The following is a 21,325-nucleotide window of genomic DNA, read 5'->3' on the forward strand; positions in this document are numbered from 1 at the left end:
AATAGTTTTTATGTTTGATATTATGTTTTTTTTTTCTTTTCTTTCTATGTTAGCGTTGATTAGGCTTTGTGTCAGGAACAGCCCGTTAATGTATTTTACTTTGGATATCTATTTTACAGCTTCATGCTGTATCTGGAATGTAGATAAAGAGATTCTATTGTTAAGACACTCCATTGCCCGATTTTGCGACCAAGAGATATCGAGTGTTGATGTGGCATAACTCAACGCGGCGTTTTGTCATGTTATCAGGGGGAGGAAATGAAAATAACTAATTTTACCATGTGAGAATTGAACCCATAATCGTATATAGTCAGATGTAGTGCCACTAGAAACTTCTATTTTCTTATAAAACCATCTAAAACCACTCATGAAGGCAAATCGAGGAATCTTTTAGAATCAAAAGATAAACGTAAAAACAAAACGACATCACAGCCGTATTTAATTACAATATAAAGCCGAGTTTCTACTGCGAAAAAGAAATGAGCGCTCCTAGAACCGAGCTAAATGAACTCGTTCAGTTCTAGGAGCGAAGCGAAGTAATTACGAAATACAAAACTCTTTGTTGATTGGAATGTGAATGTAGTTTATTTAAAAGAAGTCTGTTCAGCCAAAGCATTACCCGCTCATTTATCTTTTGCAGTGGAAACCGGTCTTAAATTTCGACATCTTAATTTCGCACGTAGAACAGAAGCAAATGATAAATAAATAAACATAGTACGCGTGGTAATGGTCCGCCGTACATTGTTCATTTTTATTGTAGTAGATACATGTCTACTATAAATGAATTCTTTTGCGGAATTTCTAGTTTATTTTTCGTTTTACATAAAAGATTTCGTTGTTTGTTTCTAATAAGTATATCTTTAAATAATTCGCGTCGAATAATGAAAATATCACATATCTATACTAATATATTTATTGGGAAATTTCAAGGTGATTTTTTTATTACTTCTTTTTTTTCGTCGGCTGTGAGGCTCAAGCCCAGGAGGGTTTTGTTTTTAGCGTGTACGTAGATTATGTCCGTACATTTGTTCCCTTGTAAACCAGTGAACTGATTTTGATAAATGTTACGTTGGATTTGTATTGAAGGTGCCAGTGTTTGTTTTGTTCATAATTCATTTGTTGCTGCATTCTTCTTGAGAGCCTAGTGTTAAGACACACCGTTTCCCTGTTTGTCGTTGTATATAGTATATAGTGACTAGGTGTGAAATGTGAAATTAATTATTAACTTTTTATAAATAAAAAGCCGTGTACTTACAGTCAAATATCCAACCGTATTGCATTGCTTGGATTTAAAGTTCTTTATAACATCTCTTAAATATAACCATATCCGATAACACTGACACAGATAGGAAGTTGAATCGGAAATAAATTTACTACTGGAATTTATGTTCAAGCATCGTACCATGATTTTTATTTTAAAATTCAATATAAAGCAGGTTTCAAAGTTATACTAAGGCAAGTTACTGTATAATAAATTAGCTTTTGATAAACCATATTACCTAAGTAGTCGTTAATTCGTAATACATTGTTTTGAGTTCGATGTCCATTTAGAACTTTATATATAACATTGTTTTATTTTTTCGCTCTGGTAACCCAAACCATAGAATCTGGTTGTAACATTCTCGGTCTCACCGTCGTATGAAGCATCGTTATGTTTTCCAAACTGCTTTGTTTCTTTTTGTCACTGCTCTTTCTTTTTTACTTCCTTTTTAAAAATCTCCGATAAGATACTAGATAAAATATTTGCATGCAATCATCGAATATGTACGAATAGTGTATTCTTGTTTAGTTCTACAAATGATTTTGTTATAAACTTTTATGCGATGTTTCTGTTAGTAGTGAACTAATAAAGTTTCAGTTTTGTTGGGTTTTCTATATAACTTTACGTTCGTCATATTATTATATGGTAAAGAGGTTGTTATATCATCATATAGATCCAGAGATCCCGAGAGGCCAAAGGTGACGTAAAGGCACAAGCGTGGGAGTATAAGCGCGACAGGTTGTGCATTGGATTCCCATCCAGAAAATTATTTTTTTATTATTTTCATTTCTTCGCTCTGGTAAGGACGCAAAGCACGGTGTTGATTGCGTCTCTCACGCAATGCCTTCAGGATTCGACGGTGGAAGTAGGGAACGGAGGAATTATCTTAATGGTATATCAGTATCTTTACACTAGGTTTCTAGGTGCCCTCTGCCTACTATTTTATATGAAAAAAATATATAATTATATAACTCCAGGTAGTACTGCCGGAACTGGCGATGCTACGTATAGCAGCTCATGAGGAAAGCGGTCGTCTCTTGGGGCACAGAGTGCTCCCAGTGCTAGGGCTCTGCCCTGGATACCGGCATGTAGGGCTCCGCACTGAGCTAGGGCTCCCTTTGCCAGCCAGCCTGTTGCTACACGTGCAAGTCAAGGTGAACCACAGTTATTATGTAAGGTTACTTAGGTGTATATTTGTTCATGATTTGTGGATAACATTCCTTTTATTGAAGTTTGGAGATTTATGACAGTTTTATTGAGTTTGCTAATATATTTTCAAGTTGAAGTAAAGATTTGGGAAATAACTTTGATTGTTATTTTAATATGAAATTAGATTTTATGGTTTTGTAGATTTATTATTTGAGTGAAAATTGAAGTGTTGGTACGCACAAACATATATAGGGTTTGATTGGCCTAAATTTAAATATTTAACGGTTTCTAATCAACTGCAGGAAGCAATTGTAAAGTATAGTTCTGCTGTTTGATATTTCATCTCAAAGAAATCTATACGATACCTATGCATTTTAGAATTTTAAACTTGATTTATCAATTGTTAAATGATTCTTATGAATGATGAGTCTTTATTACATAAATATACTAACATTATGCATGCTTACATGTCATTTAAATTAAATAAGCTATCTCTTTTCCAGACCTATATTTTCTTATTTCCAGAATTTATTTGACAAATTAAATGCGTAACCCCCCTTCAATTCCATTAAAAAACATGGGCTTTTGTATATTATAATTATTAAAATTTGTTATTTCATAATAGTAAATATTAAATATTTTTTATAGTTTACCCTGTTAAAGTCAAAAATATCTTCTTTACCTTATATATTTAGCTTTATATATTTTTACAATAATAGTTGTTACAGTTGTTTTAAATATATTTAATTAAATTAAATTATAGTAATACACTTGTTCCGAAGAATGGAACATCACTTTAAAAATGTTAAAAATCGATATAAATATTAAATAAGTACACAAGTAAATATAAACACGTATTTTCTAAACAGGACTATGTACCAGACCGTCTATCAGAATTAGCGGAGGCTTTAGCGAATCCAATAAAATACCAGAGTGATATGGAAAAAAGATCCCACCAACTAGCAGTACTCACAGATGATACAGAAGAACCTACCAGAGATGCAGTCAAACGACCCACTTCACATCTTGGACCTACAACGGTAAGAAAACATATATTTTATTTATGGGAGCATATAGAAATATTATGGGGATTTATTAAATTTTCATGGGGACATATAAAATTCTTATAACATAGTCGTCGTGTCGAAAAAATCATTATATTATAATGATTATACGTAAATTATGTTCGTTTCTCTGCTCCAGTAGACAAAGCGCAGCGTTGATTTACGTGAATCTACTGATAATGCTTGTAAGCGAGCGGAGTACCTTAACACTGGATTCTATCGTCTATTAGTCGAACACGTTATTAAATATAACAAGCTCCCCATAATAATTTCATAACGATGATGATAATTACACAATATGGAGTCAATATTGTTACTGTATGTGTTGCATATTGCTTACACTTTGTATCACATACAGAACTATTATGAGGACATATGAAATGTTTGTGGGGACAATTGTGTTAGTTCTATTATTTTAATAAAAATATATAAGCTATATAATATATTTTCTTAAATTGATTGTTATGATATTATCTTCATGTATATATAGGTTCCTTAAAATAATTATTACAGTTGGTTAAATAAAATTTAAAATACATACGAAGACTCAGTTAGATACTTCATTTAATTAATTTGTTTATGATCTTCTTAATATTGAAAAAAAAAATATAATAATTATTATTATACAAATTTTCAACTGAATCCGTTCAATAGATTCGGGGGAAATTGAGCATGACAGACGGACTTATATGTTTGTCTGATCGTAGCATGGCTCTGTTATTATCTTTAAAAGATAAGAAACAATAATTGAGTGGTTCGGGGTGCCAAGCACCTTCATTGCATCTCATTAAGACAATGTGTCATACACAACTCTTAGATATTTTTGTTTAATAACGTGGAACTGTAGTATAAAATTGACAATATTGTGATACCAAATAGCGTCTGCCTTACGGACTAAATATAAATAGAAAAAATATAATATAGAAATATAATTTTTAAATAAGCCTTACTTTAACCTTGATTACTTATTCACATTATGTCCTATCCTATACGAAGCAAACATAGCTCAGTCAACCAGCTCATTAGTCAAAGTGAAGTTAACTTGCGTATTTAAATATATGTGTCCATTAACATTCTATTTGTGAATAAGGTAGGTATTTATTTTACTTTGTTATCTGCAATATAAAATATGTTTATTAGTAAAACTTAATAGTTTTATGGTGAAGACCTGGTCACCCATATTAGCGTAATTGAAATAATTATTTTCTAAACTTAATTTTATTATTTTATAGGATACAACAATATGTCCAATGGGCAGTCCAAACAAGCCGAACACGTCTACGGAAGTGAAGACGAATGAAACGGATAGTCAACCGAGTGAGACGGAAAAAGTGCCTCAAGGAGGTATCTATTCAAATTTCTTTTAAAATAAAGTGGTTAAAATTTATTCTTTTTTCTTAGTTGCACGCTGTATATTTCTTTCGTAGTCAATTCGTGCCATTAGTGTGGAATAATACTTTTAAAAACTAAAAACACGCTTTACATATTGATAAGACAAATTTAATGAACACAAGCTCGATATGTTTGCTAGTAGGCAGTCCAAGGTTCCATCAGCCATTTTTCAATTCCATCACCAGACCAGCTCGATGGTACCATAATATTGTATTGTCATCTAATCTACATATTTTGAAATTTTCAATTTTCATGATGATACAACTATCAGAATTTGAAATACACAATTCAAATTCTTAGATTTTATTACATAGTTAGCTTATTACAGCTCGACCTAATAAAAGCGTGTTGAAAATGTAAAATAATATTATTTTTTAGCAGACGATCAAAACACAAAATTCAACGGCGACACGGAGGACACGAGCGAGTCCCTCGAAGCCCTCCTCAGCAGCAAAGTGGTGAGAGACAAGCGCGCAGAACTCGCCCGTAAGTTAGACGCGCTGAGGCGGAAGTACTCGCGCCCGCGCGCCGCCAAGCAGGCGAAACCTGCTAAGTTCTTTGTGAAACGGTTGTCTGCGAGGAATATGTGAGTATTAGTCATTTCTTTTATCGATTTCACACTAATCTATCCTGCATAATACTCTGTTATGCGTGTTAGAGCGCGATGCTGAAAGGACAGAGCGCTTTTTTTTCAGTGCGGGGAAATGACAAAAATTCATTCATCTTGTGGATGGGCAGACAGGGTAGGCCTCTGCCTTCCCTGTCTGTCACACACTTCCGTTGCCCAATTTCGATTGTTGTTCCGAAAATTCCGTTGTTGTTTCTGCGGAATTGTCGAGGCATTGCGTGTTAAGTAGTGGAACTCATCGCCGCGCTTTTTGTCGTTTCAGAGCGAGAATAAAAATATTAAATATATTATCACCCCCAGTGGGAATTGAACCCACAACCGTCGTGCTAACAGTCGCACGCTCCTGCCCTTGCGCTACGATATCTTCATCCATATTGGCATCCCGTATATCATAAATTAATATTATTTCTTCAAATGACCTTTCAGAAGTGACCCCGTTGCCACCGGTGAGGAACCCACCACCGCTACAACGCCCGGGGCGGAAGCGGCCGCCGCGGAAAGGGAACTACGGTTACGGTGAATATACTTCTATATACTAATATTATAAAGCTGAATTGTTTGTTTGGTTGAACGTGTCTTAAAATGTGTCATGTATCAACTCGTAGTTATTTCTATTTGTTTTTTTTTATATGACAAATGACATATTGAATAGATGTTAATGTGTCATGTTTCACATATAACTCAGAGTATATCTCTGTGGGTTTAGGGGCTAACTTGAAGCATATTATATATATGTCTATATTGTATACGAGCCAGCCGTGGCGCAGGGGCAAAAGCATGTGACTGCAAACGCGACAAGCTGTGGATTCGATCCCCACTCGAGGAAATAAAACATTTAATATTTTCAGTTCCTCGCTATAGTGTCCACACGCAATACCTCCAAAATTCGGCGGAAAATGGGGAACGGAGTGTTTTAACACTACGTTCCCTCTGCCTTCCCTGCTGTATGCCGAATACAGCGTGAACTTATAAAAAAGCGTGAAAAAAATATCTATTTTTTCCAGATACCATCACGCCATATACGCGGCGTTAGAAAAGAATCTACGCAATGAACAGCAACATCAAATGAAACTTTTAACTGTAAGTTTATGTATATATATTTACATGTATATCGTTATATATTATTGAGCCGTTACATATGCCGGAAACAGCATGAAACTATAAAAACTTTATAATTTTATGATATGTACATATGTATATTACAGGATTTACTAGAAATGGAGAAAAAGGAAATTTTAAACAAATTAGCAAACTCACGGAAAGAGGACGTGAAAGCGTTAGCGAAGAAAACAAATAGGGATAAAGATGAAATATTAAGGATAAAACGGGAAATACATTCACAGGTACGTCTTTTTTTTCGCTTTTTGTATGAACTTAATTAAAATCAAAAGTTAACACAAAGTAAGTACTCTAAAGTGGCCAAACATATGAAAAATTAAATATATTTGAATAGAGGCAGTAGTCATTTTAAATATATTTATCAAATAGATATACATATATATACAACATTCTTAAAACCCACACACAAAAAAAATCTTCTCATCCATAATGTCCGAATCTTTATAGTCAGTGGAACGTGGAGTAGCGGAGTGCTCGCGTCTAGAGCAGGCCCACGCGCGACGACGAGAACAGCTTGCGAGGACCCATGAAAGGATGCGAGCTAACTTACTGGTTCATCGGGATCAGGTTAAATTATATTTATTATTTTCTTCACGCTATATTCCATATAAAGCAGGGAAGTCAGAGGACCGCTACCAAAAGATAATATTTTTATTTGAGATCGTCGTAAAGTAATAAGATGATATTTAACTTTAAGGATTTTTAAATAATTAAAAATATAAAAGATTATAGTTTGTGTGTTGGTCTATTTACATTTTATTTAAAGATTGTTTCATTATATTTAAAGTTGAAGGAGTGTTTTATTATATACTTCCCTTTTCCATATTTTATTTCCTTATTTTGTTTTCTATATTGAATTAATTATATTATATATGTATTGTAATTGTTGAATATATTTTTTAGCAATTCTATTTAATTTCGTTATAAAGTTTTTCAATAGAATATGCATTTTTTTAAACGAAAATATTTTATTTTTAGGAACTTCTGGAACTAGAACGGCTATGCGGCGGCGCGCCTGAAGGTTAGGACCTGCTCTAACCTTCTTTTTCCTCGAATCACCTAAATGTACGTACGTACAAGGATATATACATAAAGCTCCCTTTAAATATCTGGTTATAACTAGAAATAACTGGTATTATCTGAATATATCTACATAAGAACTTAAAATCGTGGCTTTCTCTTGTGACGCTCAAATGTTTATTTTTAATTTGTAATATGGAGTGATGACGTGGTAATAATATTATAAATTTATATTATTTACAATTTTTAAGCAAAGTACTTTTTTAAAGTGGAAATCATAATATCATAAAACTATTTTTTGTTGAATTTATTGTATAATATCCTCAAATATTATTCAAGTTTACATATTTGTTTTTTTTTATTTAACACGGTATCCCTTACATAACAGGGTAGACAGAAGGCACCTTGTGATAAGACACTCCGTGCTCCATTCTCCATCCTTCACAAAGTGTAGGTTCAAATCTTGTTATTTTTATATATTGTTTATCATTTCAATATTCAGTATGTATTCGTACTACAAACTTATATAATTATATTTATATTTATTATTAACACGTTATCACTTTATATTAAATTCTTCACTAGTTTTTTTAATAAGGGGTGTATTTAATAAATAAATAATTAAATAAATATTTTCTTCAAGGAATTTTCCTTTAGGAATCTGTGATATTACCTAATAAGGAGCGAAGCGGATTTTCGTCTCTGCAATCTCATAGACTTAGTATTTCTATGTGTTGTATTAGAAAAGGGTTGCCATCTTAGAAAATATTAATTAATGACTTAAAATTAATGTTGGTTTTGAAAGCAAGTTAATTCGTGTTTTTGAAATTAATTATAAATAAATTATTTATTATTATTTATTTGATTGGCAATTAATAATATATTTAAATAATATAGCGAGGCGTCGTATTCCGCTTTTCAACATGTAATGTCTCGAAAATTGGGCGGTGTGTAGAAAACCGATTGCTTGTCTTAGTGTTCAGTCAGTGGTTCCCGCTGCGTACCCGGCTATATGCTAAACATAGCGGGAACCTAACAAATAAAGGAAAACCGTTTCTAAACATTTCAACAACAACATTGAAACAAATTATTATTTCTGAGCTTCCTCAAAAGTATGGATAAGATTCGTAAAAGAATGAAATTGTTGTTTAAAACGTATGTGCACAAATATTGTAACTTGATTAGTTCATTCACTAATTAATATCGAAATAAATCATAACTATATAAGCTGGCAACCCTATTTTTTTAATCTATCTTATATATTATTATTACTAGAAATAATCCCGTCTGTCGTGGCAATGTTGGGGAATGGGTTATATTATTTTTTCCGCGTTGATGGACAAAGAGCCGCCACTCAACACGCAAGACCTCGAAAATTGGGTTGTGCGTGGGGAATGAAGTGTCTTAACTCTAAGTCCCCTCCGCCTACCCTGCTGTATGGGGCATGCAGCGTGAAACTATGATAAATATAATAAATAATATTTCGTGTTGTAGTTTAGAATGAAACTAACTCGTGATTGCATTTAACGTAGTATAGAAATCTGTTATTAACTATAAAAAAACTAAAGCTTTTAGCATTATTATTATATGTTATATGCTAGTCATTGTGGGTTACGGCGGCCATGTTTGATTTATATTATGTAGGTATATTTTTGTTTTGTAATGTTATTGTAGCATATATTATAATAAGGCGGTTGTTTTGATTAACATATCTTGTGCACAAATTATAATGAACCTTGTTTCTTTTATTAGTAAAAGCTGAAATTTTAACTGTATAAAGATAATTAATTAATTAACAGTAATTTTGTATATCCTATTTATATATTATTTTCTATGTATTTTGTATATTATTTATTAGTAACATAGGGTTGTAGTTTAACATTCCAAGTTTAATATTTCATTTGCACAAAGCGATATTCTAGTCGGTAATATGATCTGAATAAAAAAATATATTAACGTTATAAATAAAAATATATATTAAATAGTTTTATTTACATTAAAATAAATAATTTTTATTTTGTTCTGATGTAAATTTGGAAAAAATCGCGGTATAAATATATATACCGCTACTTTTGGAATTTTGTTTTTTTTTCGTCAGGAATTTACTGAATATCGTAATGACAACGTTTGAAGCTTTACTAATATAGTACACTAACGATTTCCTTAATTAATAATTATTACAATCTATATAACACTTATTTATTATTATTATATCTGTAATTTATATTTATTTTTTGTAAATGATAAATTATTTTTATTTATTTATATATCTAAAACAAAAATAGGCGCTCAAAAGACAATATTTTATCTGTAAAAATTTAAGCTCCCTTTGCGCACGAATGTTTTAAACTCAAATTTGGAAATAATAATGTTAACTATGTATAATATACACAACATATTTCTGTTATATCTCGAAACGTGTATCTCATTTGTAAATGGTTATGAAAGAAAAAACTGTTTGATTTGTTTTTCTGTACGCTAAGTACAAAAGGGTCAATCGATGCTTGTATGATCAATTTTTGAATATTTAAATTAAATTTTTACTTATTTTTTTTTACTTACAATGACTTCGACTTTAATGAAAGATATGATAAGGTTTTTGACACTTCACGTGCTGTAACGGACAACCTACAACTGTACACACAATAGTCAATTGCTCAATTTCTTTAACACTAACAAAAGTGTAATAATAAATATATAAAAATATATTTTTAAATCATTCCATATAAAGAAGATGCGTATAATACAATATATTAAACAAACATACTTATTTAAATAAATTTTAAATAATTTTACATCTATAAAATGTTTTTTTTTTTCTATGACAAAATTGTTTTGTGAGAAATTTAAAATATTTTTCTTAAAAAAAATGTTGCATCTTTGGTTATAGGAATATGTATAATTTTGAACATTATTATGATAATGCCCGTAAAATTTAATCTGAATGATATCAAAATTGCCCTAGTGACTACTTACTAATACTAATTATTATCGTATATTTTAATTATATACAGTATTTTCTAAAAAAAATGTAATTGGAATTATTCTTAAATGTTTTATGTCTTTATTTTCTAATGAATATATTTCTTAGATACTTGTTGATATCCACAAATTAAACATATATGACTATCGCCTATTCCCAATATTACTTTTTTATAGAATTTTGCGAATATAATCTAAAAATTGGTCGCATATTATTGACTTATATGTATATGAGAAAAAATAAATATTTTACTTTACTCAATTTAACATATTAGTAACAACTAATACCTCTAACGCCAAATTACTATGAGCCATTTACATTTTAAATGCTTTTAGCGGTAGCCATATTGTAAATATACATAAATAGAAGTAAAATAGAAACATGAAAGTCACAAATAAGTTTTGTAGTACCCTTAAATATTACTTGCATATTATAATAGTTTTAATATTACATAGAATAGGCAAGGGAAGTAGAAAAATATAGCACGTATATAGGATCATCGAGGCAAAACTTGGACTATATTTTAACTTATTTTTAACCGATTTCTTTTTTGGAAAAGGAAGTGGTTCTATATTCGTTAACTATATTTTTTTTATTTTTTTCCGCTGATTTCTCCGCCATGTTATATATTTTCTCTATTTTATGCCCTTTTGTATTTAAATCAATGTTAAAAGTAGCTAATATGAGTGTTCCTTGCCTTGAAGTAATATTATTCCTTAAATTAAATAGGTATCGAATAACTTCTACTTTACATAAAATTACTAAATTGTTATAATATAGTCTTCCCCACTGCTTTTTATATTTATATGGCCTAATTCTAATTATTTAAAGTTTTCATATATTTCTTACTTTCTCCGTTGTTCTTTCTTTAAGAATATAACTTTAATATTTTAAATATTGTGTATCCTATTAACACAGTATTGTATTAATTATAAGAAATTAATGCTAAAAAACAGTATTTTTTTTCATCTATCGTGAGAATAATACATAAGTACTTAATTCTGTATAGTCTCGTATACTCTGCCAATTAAATATAAGTGTTAATAGATTTATACTGCAGCTTCAGTTTTGCTTGTAAAATAAGTATTTGTAAGAATTTGCCTGTCTTAGCTCCTATATATCATGTAATATATTATACGTATAACCTATCATATTGGAATGTCATATTTTTTAATCTCTTTACTATTTAATCATGTAATAATTTAAAGCTCTCTTGAATTGTGTATATTTTAGACATTCATTATATTTTCAATTTTTCTGTAAATATATAGGAGGGATACTTTATTTATTATTTTTCTAAGATTTTGTTCGGATAGATTTTTGAGGTTTATATATCAGTTTGGATGGGATTTTGAAAAATTTTTGATACTTCGTCTACATAGCTCTTCTGTCCACTGTTTCATAAAAATGTTTTGGGAAATAATATCGTTTAGTGAAATATAGATGTAAGTTACGTGTGCTACTCTTAGATTGTTTACATTCTTATGGCTAATAATGAACACTGGTTTATATGGTCTCGATATGGGTAGAATCTTATACTAAAAAATATCGTAATTTTTTTTGATTTCGATATTTAATGAAATTCTTAGCTCATGCGTTACCTATTTCTCCCCATTTCTACACTTGTAAATTATATTGGACATTAAATATCATATGGCGGAACCTAACGCTGCCCTTTTACCTAGACTATTGGCATAACACCTTTTTTGTCATTGGCATAACAAGAATGTAAATAAATCTAAATTAAAGTACATATAGTGATTAAAACACTTCTTATGATCTATTTGTAAGTATTCCGAGATAGGTTGTGAATATAAGGGTGTGTGGGAAGCTGCAGTACCATTAGAAACTCTTGCCACGTTTTGATTATGTCGAATCTGTAAAAATAATATTATAATCGAATTAAATATATCATAGTAGTTCTATATAACGTGTAAACGTGGCTTTTTTCGAGTCGTCTAGATCTTCGATGAATAGGGAATATTTTAAAAATATATAATATAACATAATTCAAATTGAAAATAAATTATTGTCGTACGTTCGTTTGTCACGTTTTGTTGCAATTTCAGTATTTTATCGGTTAGGCGCAGATAATAGTTTTAAATCACTTTGTTTCCTTTCTGATTATTTAGACGTGTAGATTTAAACCTACAACAGTTAGTCAGAAAAAAAACAAGATATTTTTTTATTTGCCAAATGTTAACATTTTTTTTATATTATTAAAAACGGCTATGATGTAATATTATATTTTTAAACTATTCATTTATATTTAATTTTGTGTGGCATGGAATGCACAGGTTTAGTTTAAGTAAGAAAATGAAACTAAATGTTTGCGATGTTTTTTATGTAAATACATTTACATATAATTATAATTTTCTATATTTATATTTAAATAAATGAGTTTAAGTTCTACTTTTGTTATTATATTTAAATGTATAATATTGTTTTTTTTTTTTAATTTAAGAATTAAAAAAAATGTGTTTTTGTTCATATTTTTATTAAAATATATATTTAGTTTTAAGTATAAAAGAGCTTCTTTTAAGTGAAACACTTTTAACTTTCTTAAGTAATCTCTGTTATTGTAACTTTATTGCGTTTGTAAAACTGCCATGTTGTAAATGACAAGCTTGTACTTATTTTTTATAAATAAAATAAAAATAATTTTTAATAATTGAAATTAAATGGCATATTAAATATAATATTTTTTTTAAAATTCAATCATTATTAATCTAATTTTTTCGTCTTATCATTACAAAATGATTAAAATTTTAAATATCAATAATGCATTGCATTGCACAAATTATATATTTAAATATAATTATGTATGAGGTCTAGGCGGCTTTCTGAATAGTTCTAGTCATTTTGAACTCCTGTGTTCCGTACACTCGACGTATGCTTGTAAATGAGTGGACAATTTATAATAATCAATATGTTACGATATATTGTATTGTATAGTGAAACTTATCTATTAAATTTGATGTCTGTTCTATTTGATATTTTATTTTGATATCCAGCTTCCTTTTAATGGTAGATAACCTATGTGATAAGTACAAGTATAAGTACTAACGCGAAAATATTATTTAGAAGCATTTAGAAACAATTTGTGCAATATTTTCATTCTTAAATAAATATCATGCACAAAAAGTTTAAATTGCGTAAAAAAGTACTTTTACTTTAAGTTTCTTTTTTAATTTTTTTTGGACTTGTAGATATTTAAAAATGAATATTACTATTAATATTAATCATAGCAACAAAAAGAGAAGTAAAAATATCAATCAAAAATGACAGTATCAAATCAGTAAAATAAAGTCATCATGTCATACTAAATAACTGCACCATTTTCATATCCCACACAGTATGGTACACTAAAAAAATATATAAGAATACAATAAAGCTTTTCCAATGCATACAAAAGAACTAGTTTAAAACAATAATCATGTTTCGATCTATATTAAATTCGATCAGGCCAAATCATCAAGTTGTTTCGAAAGCAAACTACCAAAATTTTGTAATCTCAGATGTGTTAGCCCAAATAGACAGAGAGTGCGAGAAATTTTGTCCAGTACCACGGTTTCCACCGCAAAAGGTTTGTCTTTTTTATCTTATTAAATTACATAAGTAGTACTCTGTTTTCAGCTCATTTTTGAGCGCAATAGGTCGGTTAGTGTAACCTCCAGTTATAATCGCAGGTGACAGTAATAGGTGCTGGCAGTGACGTCGGCTACATAACCTCCCTGTTCCTCAAACAGCAGAAAATCATTAAAATACTTGCCCTATACGACGAGCCGAACAGACGAGTGCTAGGCGTGGCGAACGACTTGGCTCATATTGACACTAGTCCTGAAGTAGAGGGGTACCAGGGAAGGATATATTTGAAAGATGCTTTATATGTAAGATTCTGTTTTCTAGTTGAGGGTTTTTGGGGTTCCGTAGTCAATTAGTAGATAATAGAATTCTTATAGACTCCTTTATTCGACTATATATTCGTATGATAGGACCATTTTATTCCAAAACTATTTTGATTATGCAGCTGAAAATTGTTAGATATATTTATTCTGGGAACCGCTTTACGATTTTTATACCAAAATAAAGAAAATGTGGAGTGGATTCCCCATATATACAACTAGAACAAGAAAATAGTGAAGCCTACATAATGAGGGACACTTATAGATAGCTCTTAAAATTACTTCAGCTGTAGTTATTTAAATTGGTAAGCCTTTTCCGCAGTCATACATTCACTATATACAACTAGAATAAGTGAATTATAAGTTAGTAAGTGTTAAATGTATAGTTTATTTTAACAGTTTCTTTAGGAAATTAAAACTATTTTGTGATTATTCAATCAGGATGCAGATGTGGTCGTAATCTGCGGTGGCCACTACATCCTTCCTCCGTGCTGCAACCTGCCAGACCGAGATCTCTTCTTCCAAAACCTGCAGCAAGTCAGAACGGCCAGTATAGCGTGTGCACAGTTCTGTCCTCAAGCTATCATAGCTATACAGACACCGCCAGTGGACTGTAACTATGCGTTATGTGCCAATGTCAGTGTTGATTCTATATTTTTTATTTATTTTATACCTTCAAAAATCGTGAGCCTATTGTTTGATGTGAGGTAGAAGATACTCTATACATACTACCTACTTTTACTACATTTTATGACTGTTCCAGTAAATTAAAAAAAACTTATAAATAATATTAAAACATTTTTTTGTATATTAAATAACTTTTCAGACACTAAAATTATCTAAAGTGTACGACAAAAGGAAGGTGTTAGGCGTAAACTCAATAAACTCAATGCGCGCCAACCAACTGTTCTGCTCCATCACCGGCTCGGACCCGTCCTCTTCGCAAATACCTGTCGTATGCGGAACGGGCAGGTGTACGAGAGTACCCGTCTTCTCTAATGGGAAAGCTGGGAACTTTCCGCAGGTAAATGGTGAGGGAGAAGGAATTTGAGAACCTAATGTTAAGACACTATGTTCCTATTAAGATGCTTCTTTTCTCCACTTTCCCCGAATTTCTGAGGCATTACGTGTGGGATGATGAAATATAACGCTGTGCTGTGCCTCTTTACCACAGTGAGGAAAAAAAAATATTTCATATTTTCATATCCTCGAGTGGAAATTGAATTCACAACCTGTCGCAATTATAGTTGTAATTTTGTAAACGAAAGTATCTTATGGGAATGGGGTGTTAAAACCAGGTTCCCACCTTCATAATTGTGTTATAAAGTAAGTAAAAATATATTTTTAGCTATTTCAAAATATTTATTCTTAATATCATTTAAATTAAATTTATAACTAACCTAAACGAAACATGAAGCCCTAAGCATCTTATATTTTCATTGCCGAAACCTCTCTCGAGGTTACATTACTTAGTAATTTCCCTCGCGACCTGACTCCGGTTTCAAAGGCCAATGTCGATTGAGCGGTTATTAGTGGGCCTTGGCAACGAAATTTATTGGATTAAACATTTTTTCATTGGTTTCATGTATTTTTATTAATTTATAATAACTAAAGTACTTAGATTGTAATAAAACTTTGTTAATTAATTTATTTTGTGAGATAGGTTCAGTAGAATATCTCTCCGGTCTCCGGTTTCCATCTAAATAGAGAGATTTTGAATGAAAAAGTCAAGTTTTCTATTATATAAACTTAATTAGTCATTTAAAAAGTTTTTATTTTAGACCCAAGTCGACTGTCTAACGAGGCTCGTGCGGGAGGCTGATGAGATTATATGTAAAGCTAAGAGCAACAATGAACAAGGTTATCTATCTATTGGCTTTTCTACAGCCAGATTTGTTGTTAATATTATGAAAGGTACATTTTTTATAATGTTTATATAATTATATTTAATCACTATAGCTTCAGATAACATTCCCATATTCCTCCAGGATTATTCGAAAAGCCAACTTTCATAGACAGTGCCCTGGTAGAGCAGGCCCATCCAGATAAATGCTACAATATGACAGTCTGCGCCACTCCAGTCACTATTGGGAAATCTGGTGTGGTGGAGTACGCTGTACCAAATCTTAATGAAGCTGAAACCATTCTTTTAGAAGATAGCAAGTGAGAATAGTACTATGTTTCATACTTTATGTTTTTGGATTTTAGATTTTTTTGAATAAGTCAAGCAATTCACAATCCAAGAATATATTATCTTTCTACGTAAGTACCTTGAAATACAACAATAGGTTATTTGATAATGTGGTAGATCTAGGTAGTAAATGCTTATCCTGAGTGTAGGAATAAAACTATACAGGCCCACATTTATAAATCGCCCTCAACTCTAAGATCGATCTTGAGAGTGATCTAAGAGAGAGTGATCTAGTAGAGATTGGTCTATACATAAAAGTTTACCATTTTCTTTTACAAAACAGATGTGATTTAGAAGATATGTTAAACCTGGGCCGTTGTCACGCTGTAGGCGACGAGTACTGCATTCATCCCGCCAAAATATGCCCCTGCTGTGTCTACCAGCCTTGCAAAGTTTGCAAGCCTTGTCGACGATAATGAAAATGGCAAATAATTTCATATTAACTGTGTAAGCCTATGGAAATCTTGTAGAATTATTCATTTCTTTAATTATATACGTGTGCCACTCTATTCCTTTTAAATGGACTGAACCCATTTGAATGAAAATTTTTGTTTATATTTCAATAGGTTCCTGGATGGTACTGCTGTCATTGTATACAGTAATTGATCAACTCGGCCAATTTCAGCCAAGACAACCTCTATTAGACCCACTAGTTAATCTAGACGATAAAGTCAAATAAAACTAGATATAATAATGAAACGTCTTAATAATTAAATGTATTTGTAACATATGAATATTGTTTTCTTTTCGTATTTTTAAGACAATCATTACATAGTTTTTATTTGCAGCTTCGCCCACATGGTGCATAGTAATAAAGATAGTATAATTATTTGCAATTTAATAACTCTTAATAAAAATAATCAATTTAATCAATTTGTTTTTATGGTAATTCGTAGTATTTATATAGTGAGGTGACTTTATTAATAATTAATATAATTTTTTTAGCTCCACTTTTTCTCACGCACATAGCGGTAAAGCTAAAAAACATAAATACACGTTCTTACTAAGTTTTCAGTTACTTCTATGAAAATATTACAAAATTTTCGCAACCTTAAGTTAATTTTAGAATAGAACAATGATTTTAAAATTAAAACTGGTCAAAATAAAAATATTAATTACTTATTCGCCCGTAATGATGTTGTCGAAAACGTAAGATTAATGATGTTAAAAACAAAAAAATACAAATATTCACGAGATTAGTCAATGTTTTTTTTTTATTTAATTATGAGAACAATTATATATTGTAAAGTCTAAAACTACGTAAATAAAAGAAAATATTATGTCTGTAGGTCTGAATGCAAAATATGTTTGTTTTTATATTACTTGGAGTTTTCATCTTCAACTCAATTACTTGCATATATCTAATGGAATAATTTAAATATTTTTTTTGTTAAGTTATAAGGCCATCGTGGCGTGACGCGACAACCTATGGTTGTAAGAGCTATGAAGCTTTTAAATTCAAATTCAAATTATTCTTTAGTCAAATAGACCTTTACAAGCACTTTTAGACTCGTTTCAATATTCAGGTTTTTTATTTATTACAAATTTATTACTTAGTTTTATTTTGGATGCGATACCCATCTCTGGGGACTACGTATTTTTCTGGCTTCATCCTGTATCCTATACATAGCAGGGTAGACACGGAACCTGGGATCCGTGCTGAAACACTTCTTTTCAAAACATTGCGTGGTGGGTGGCGAAACTCATCGCCGTACTTTGTCTCGTTACTAGGAAGATAAAAATATACATTGATTTTGCATGTGGTGCAGTACACAGCATAAGGCCTTTGGAATAAACTATTATTACAAGTAAATCTGAATATAGTCAATAGTCTAAAATTAACGTAAGCATAATATATACTCGTATAAAGAAAAAGAATATCATTTTGTCACGTTACGCCACGAGGACCTCGGAGAGGGATTTAATTGACACGTGGATTTTGTTTGAGATTAACGTGACTTTGTCATGTCGAAAATAAAAACGTGTAAGTAAAATGTTTTTGTTTATTTTTAATTATTATGTTTTACTTTTGTTTAAAATCATTGATTTAAAAAAAAGGGTATTTTATCTATATCTAAATAAATCAAATCAGCTCCAGACACCAGAGCGATGAAATGAAAATATAAACGTAAATAAATATTTCACTTCCTCGAGTGGGGATCGAACCCATAACCGTCGCGTTTACTATCAATCTTTGTGCCCCAGCGCTACGACATATTATAACTTCTAAGAAATAATAAAATGATAGCAACCTACGTGTGATAACTTTTACAAATTAAGGTAAAATACATTTGTGAATGATGAAAAATTTAAGAACAAAATATGTAGAATAGTAAATAAGAATTTGTGCACTAAATGAGATGGTTCTAGATTTCATGCCCACTATATTATTTCCATAGTTGAGTTCCACCATTCAAAACACGTCTCTAAGTTTGACAGAGGAAAGGAAAAGAATGAAACTGAAAAAAAATATAAGAAAAAAGTAGAAAATAACTTTGATAAATTCGACATATATATACTTCATAGTAGATGTTTGATATTGAACTTGTATCTGGACCTTGATCTGTTAAAGGTCGTATGTCCCCTACGCCAGGATTATACCCGCGATAGAACGGCTTAAGTCGTAAGCGGCGGCCTTTTTTATACATTTCACTATTTCTTGTACAAAGAGTAGAAAATATTTTAAAAATAATAATATGCAGGGTGTCCCAGGAGTCAACGATAAAACGAAACCAGGTGATAGACCAAGTCGTGACAGTTATGAGAAAAATATAAAAAAAAATCTTTGTCATGTATTTTTCATATTATATTGATTTTAAAATTCGATTCGGGCTCTCGCAGGCCATATACTCGGTCTTTGACACATTACCAGTATGCATTTCATTCATGGAGAGTGGTTATGTAACGCAAATGCTGCAGCTAGAATGTATTGGAAAAGATACCAAAACGCTGAACGTCATCCCGATTATCGTGTATTTCGATTTTTCTCTCTTCAACAAAGAAGTAATCCAGCAAGGGTCGTACCATTTCGGAATCCAGATTAAATGCGCCAACTTTTAAAGTTACTTGCAAAAACAGGGTAGTACATTTTTTTTATAGTACAGTCGGTTAAAGTTGGTAAGTATTTTGAATTTAATGTTTGGCAAAAACACGATATTTTATTGAAAACTGATGCAGGTATGTTTCAATCTTAAACTGTAATTCATAGAAGGGTTACTAATGATTACATTACAGAAAAAAAATGAAGAAAGTGTAATATTTGTAGTACTGGGACTTGAAAAACCATCACAGGGTGTCGGTTTTTCCGATATTTTTTAAAATCAATATAATATGAAAAATACATGACATTTTTTTAAATATTTTTCTCATAACTGTTATGACTTGGTCTATCACCTGGTTTCGTTTTATCGTTGACTCCTGGGACAACCTGTATATGAAAAATTTAACGTAGCGGGAATCAAACCGGCACCTTTTAGAAACACCCAACCCCATACTGGAGCTAGTCAAAAAAATATTTATCAGTGATTCGAATATATAATTCATTGCTTGAAAGCAGAAGTTACACTGCATAATATATCATTTGTACGTATTACTACTTCATATTGTTATTTTCTTTATTTTTACCGTTCAAAACGACCAAATGTTTGTAGATATTTGCCAAAATTAAAAACATTTCTTTAAAAACCTTTGACGAATTTGAATATGAACCCATAGTCAACAATTATCTTAAAACAATAACCACTGAACTCAAAAGGAACCGGCTGAAACAACAATAATGCAAAATACCTCTCAGATCCTTGAATAAATGAACTAATAGCGTCGGTAATAGGATAATAATGGAGCGATCATAGACAATTGATGAAGTTCATTGCTGACGCTCCACTCTACCGTATCGTTTTATTCTACTCTAGATTACTTCTACTTTTCTTTATCAGGATCATAGCAGGGCTGTCTCCTCTTTCCATCCGAATTTGACGTATGAAAACTAAGCACAATGTCTCGAAAACTGAGGAACTCCGTTCCCCAGTTGTCTTGACACTAAGTTTCCTTCTCCTAATCAGCTATATATACAGTTGAAGCCGAAAAAAAATGTCTTGCATTAGAATTTACAATAGTGTATCTAATAAATTTTATGAAAAAAACAAACTATTTCAATGAAAAATGACAAAAGCTGTACACTTTTCATAAAAATTTAAGTAATTACTTAAATACAATTCACATGTGGTAAAAATTTAATTCATTAATGTTTTTATCGTTTACTTTTATGAGTACTCTATTGTAAGCAAATAGTAATCAATTTAAGCGATGGTCCAACAAGATAGAGTCTACATCACCGGGCTTTGTCTAACTTTCCGCCGGATTTTCAAGGCATTGAGTGTTAAGTGGTAGAACTCAACGTTACCAGAGCGCGAAAATATAAATATTATATATTTCGTACATTTAAACAGAATTGAACCCATAACCGTCGCGTTGTCCTCTCTTATTTCTATAAAATATATTCACAACAAAAATAGTAACAATAACAAGCGCTATATTTCAAAAGTCCTTAGTACATATTTAACGTCGCGTTTAGTGCACATGCGATCACGTTTCGCCGTTTCCACGAGGTAGTG

At 30.9% G+C, this 21,325-nt stretch overlaps 2 protein-coding genes across 3 annotated transcripts in view; both read left to right on the forward strand.

Annotated features, from left to right (window-relative positions):
- Nucleotides 1–13,605, forward strand: part of Plc21C (Phospholipase C at 21C) — a 78,504-nt gene extending 64,899 nt beyond the window's left edge. The window contains exons 14-22 of one of the 2 annotated variants that reach the window (XM_085202964.1): nucleotides 2,239–2,415; nucleotides 3,280–3,450; nucleotides 4,707–4,818; nucleotides 5,245–5,452; nucleotides 5,921–6,010; nucleotides 6,499–6,574; nucleotides 6,700–6,837; nucleotides 7,061–7,180; nucleotides 7,592–13,605. In XM_085202964.1, coding sequence (XP_085059090.1) covers nucleotides 2,239–2,415; nucleotides 3,280–3,450; nucleotides 4,707–4,818; nucleotides 5,245–5,452; nucleotides 5,921–6,010; nucleotides 6,499–6,574; nucleotides 6,700–6,837; nucleotides 7,061–7,180; nucleotides 7,592–7,639 — 1,140 coding nt within the window. In that variant the 3' untranslated portion in view covers nucleotides 7,640–13,605. The remainder of the gene's footprint in view (nucleotides 1–2,238; nucleotides 2,416–3,279; nucleotides 3,451–4,706; nucleotides 4,819–5,244; nucleotides 5,453–5,920; nucleotides 6,011–6,498; nucleotides 6,575–6,699; nucleotides 6,838–7,060; nucleotides 7,181–7,591) is intronic. The other variant, XM_085202965.1, reaches the window with a different exon arrangement.
- A 302-nt stretch (nucleotides 13,606–13,907) lies between these two features.
- Nucleotides 13,908–17,409, forward strand: LOC146528984 (malate dehydrogenase, mitochondrial-like). Its single transcript, XM_085203274.1, has 7 exons — nucleotides 13,908–14,202; nucleotides 14,306–14,506; nucleotides 14,963–15,157; nucleotides 15,348–15,545; nucleotides 16,303–16,435; nucleotides 16,510–16,684; nucleotides 16,996–17,409. The coding sequence occupies exons 1-7, from the start codon at nucleotides 14,053–14,055 to the stop codon at nucleotides 17,126–17,128; spliced, it is 1,185 nt and encodes a 394-aa protein (XP_085059400.1). The 5' UTR covers nucleotides 13,908–14,052; the 3' UTR covers nucleotides 17,129–17,409.
- The last annotated feature ends 3,916 nt before the right edge of the window (nucleotides 17,410–21,325 follow it).

The sequence above is a fragment of the Heliconius melpomene genome, chromosome 19, assembly GCF_056956725.1.
Source record: "Heliconius melpomene rosina isolate 202511_hmr_F chromosome 19, ASM5695672v1, whole genome shotgun sequence".
Lineage (NCBI taxonomy): Eukaryota > Metazoa > Arthropoda > Insecta > Lepidoptera > Nymphalidae > Heliconius > Heliconius melpomene.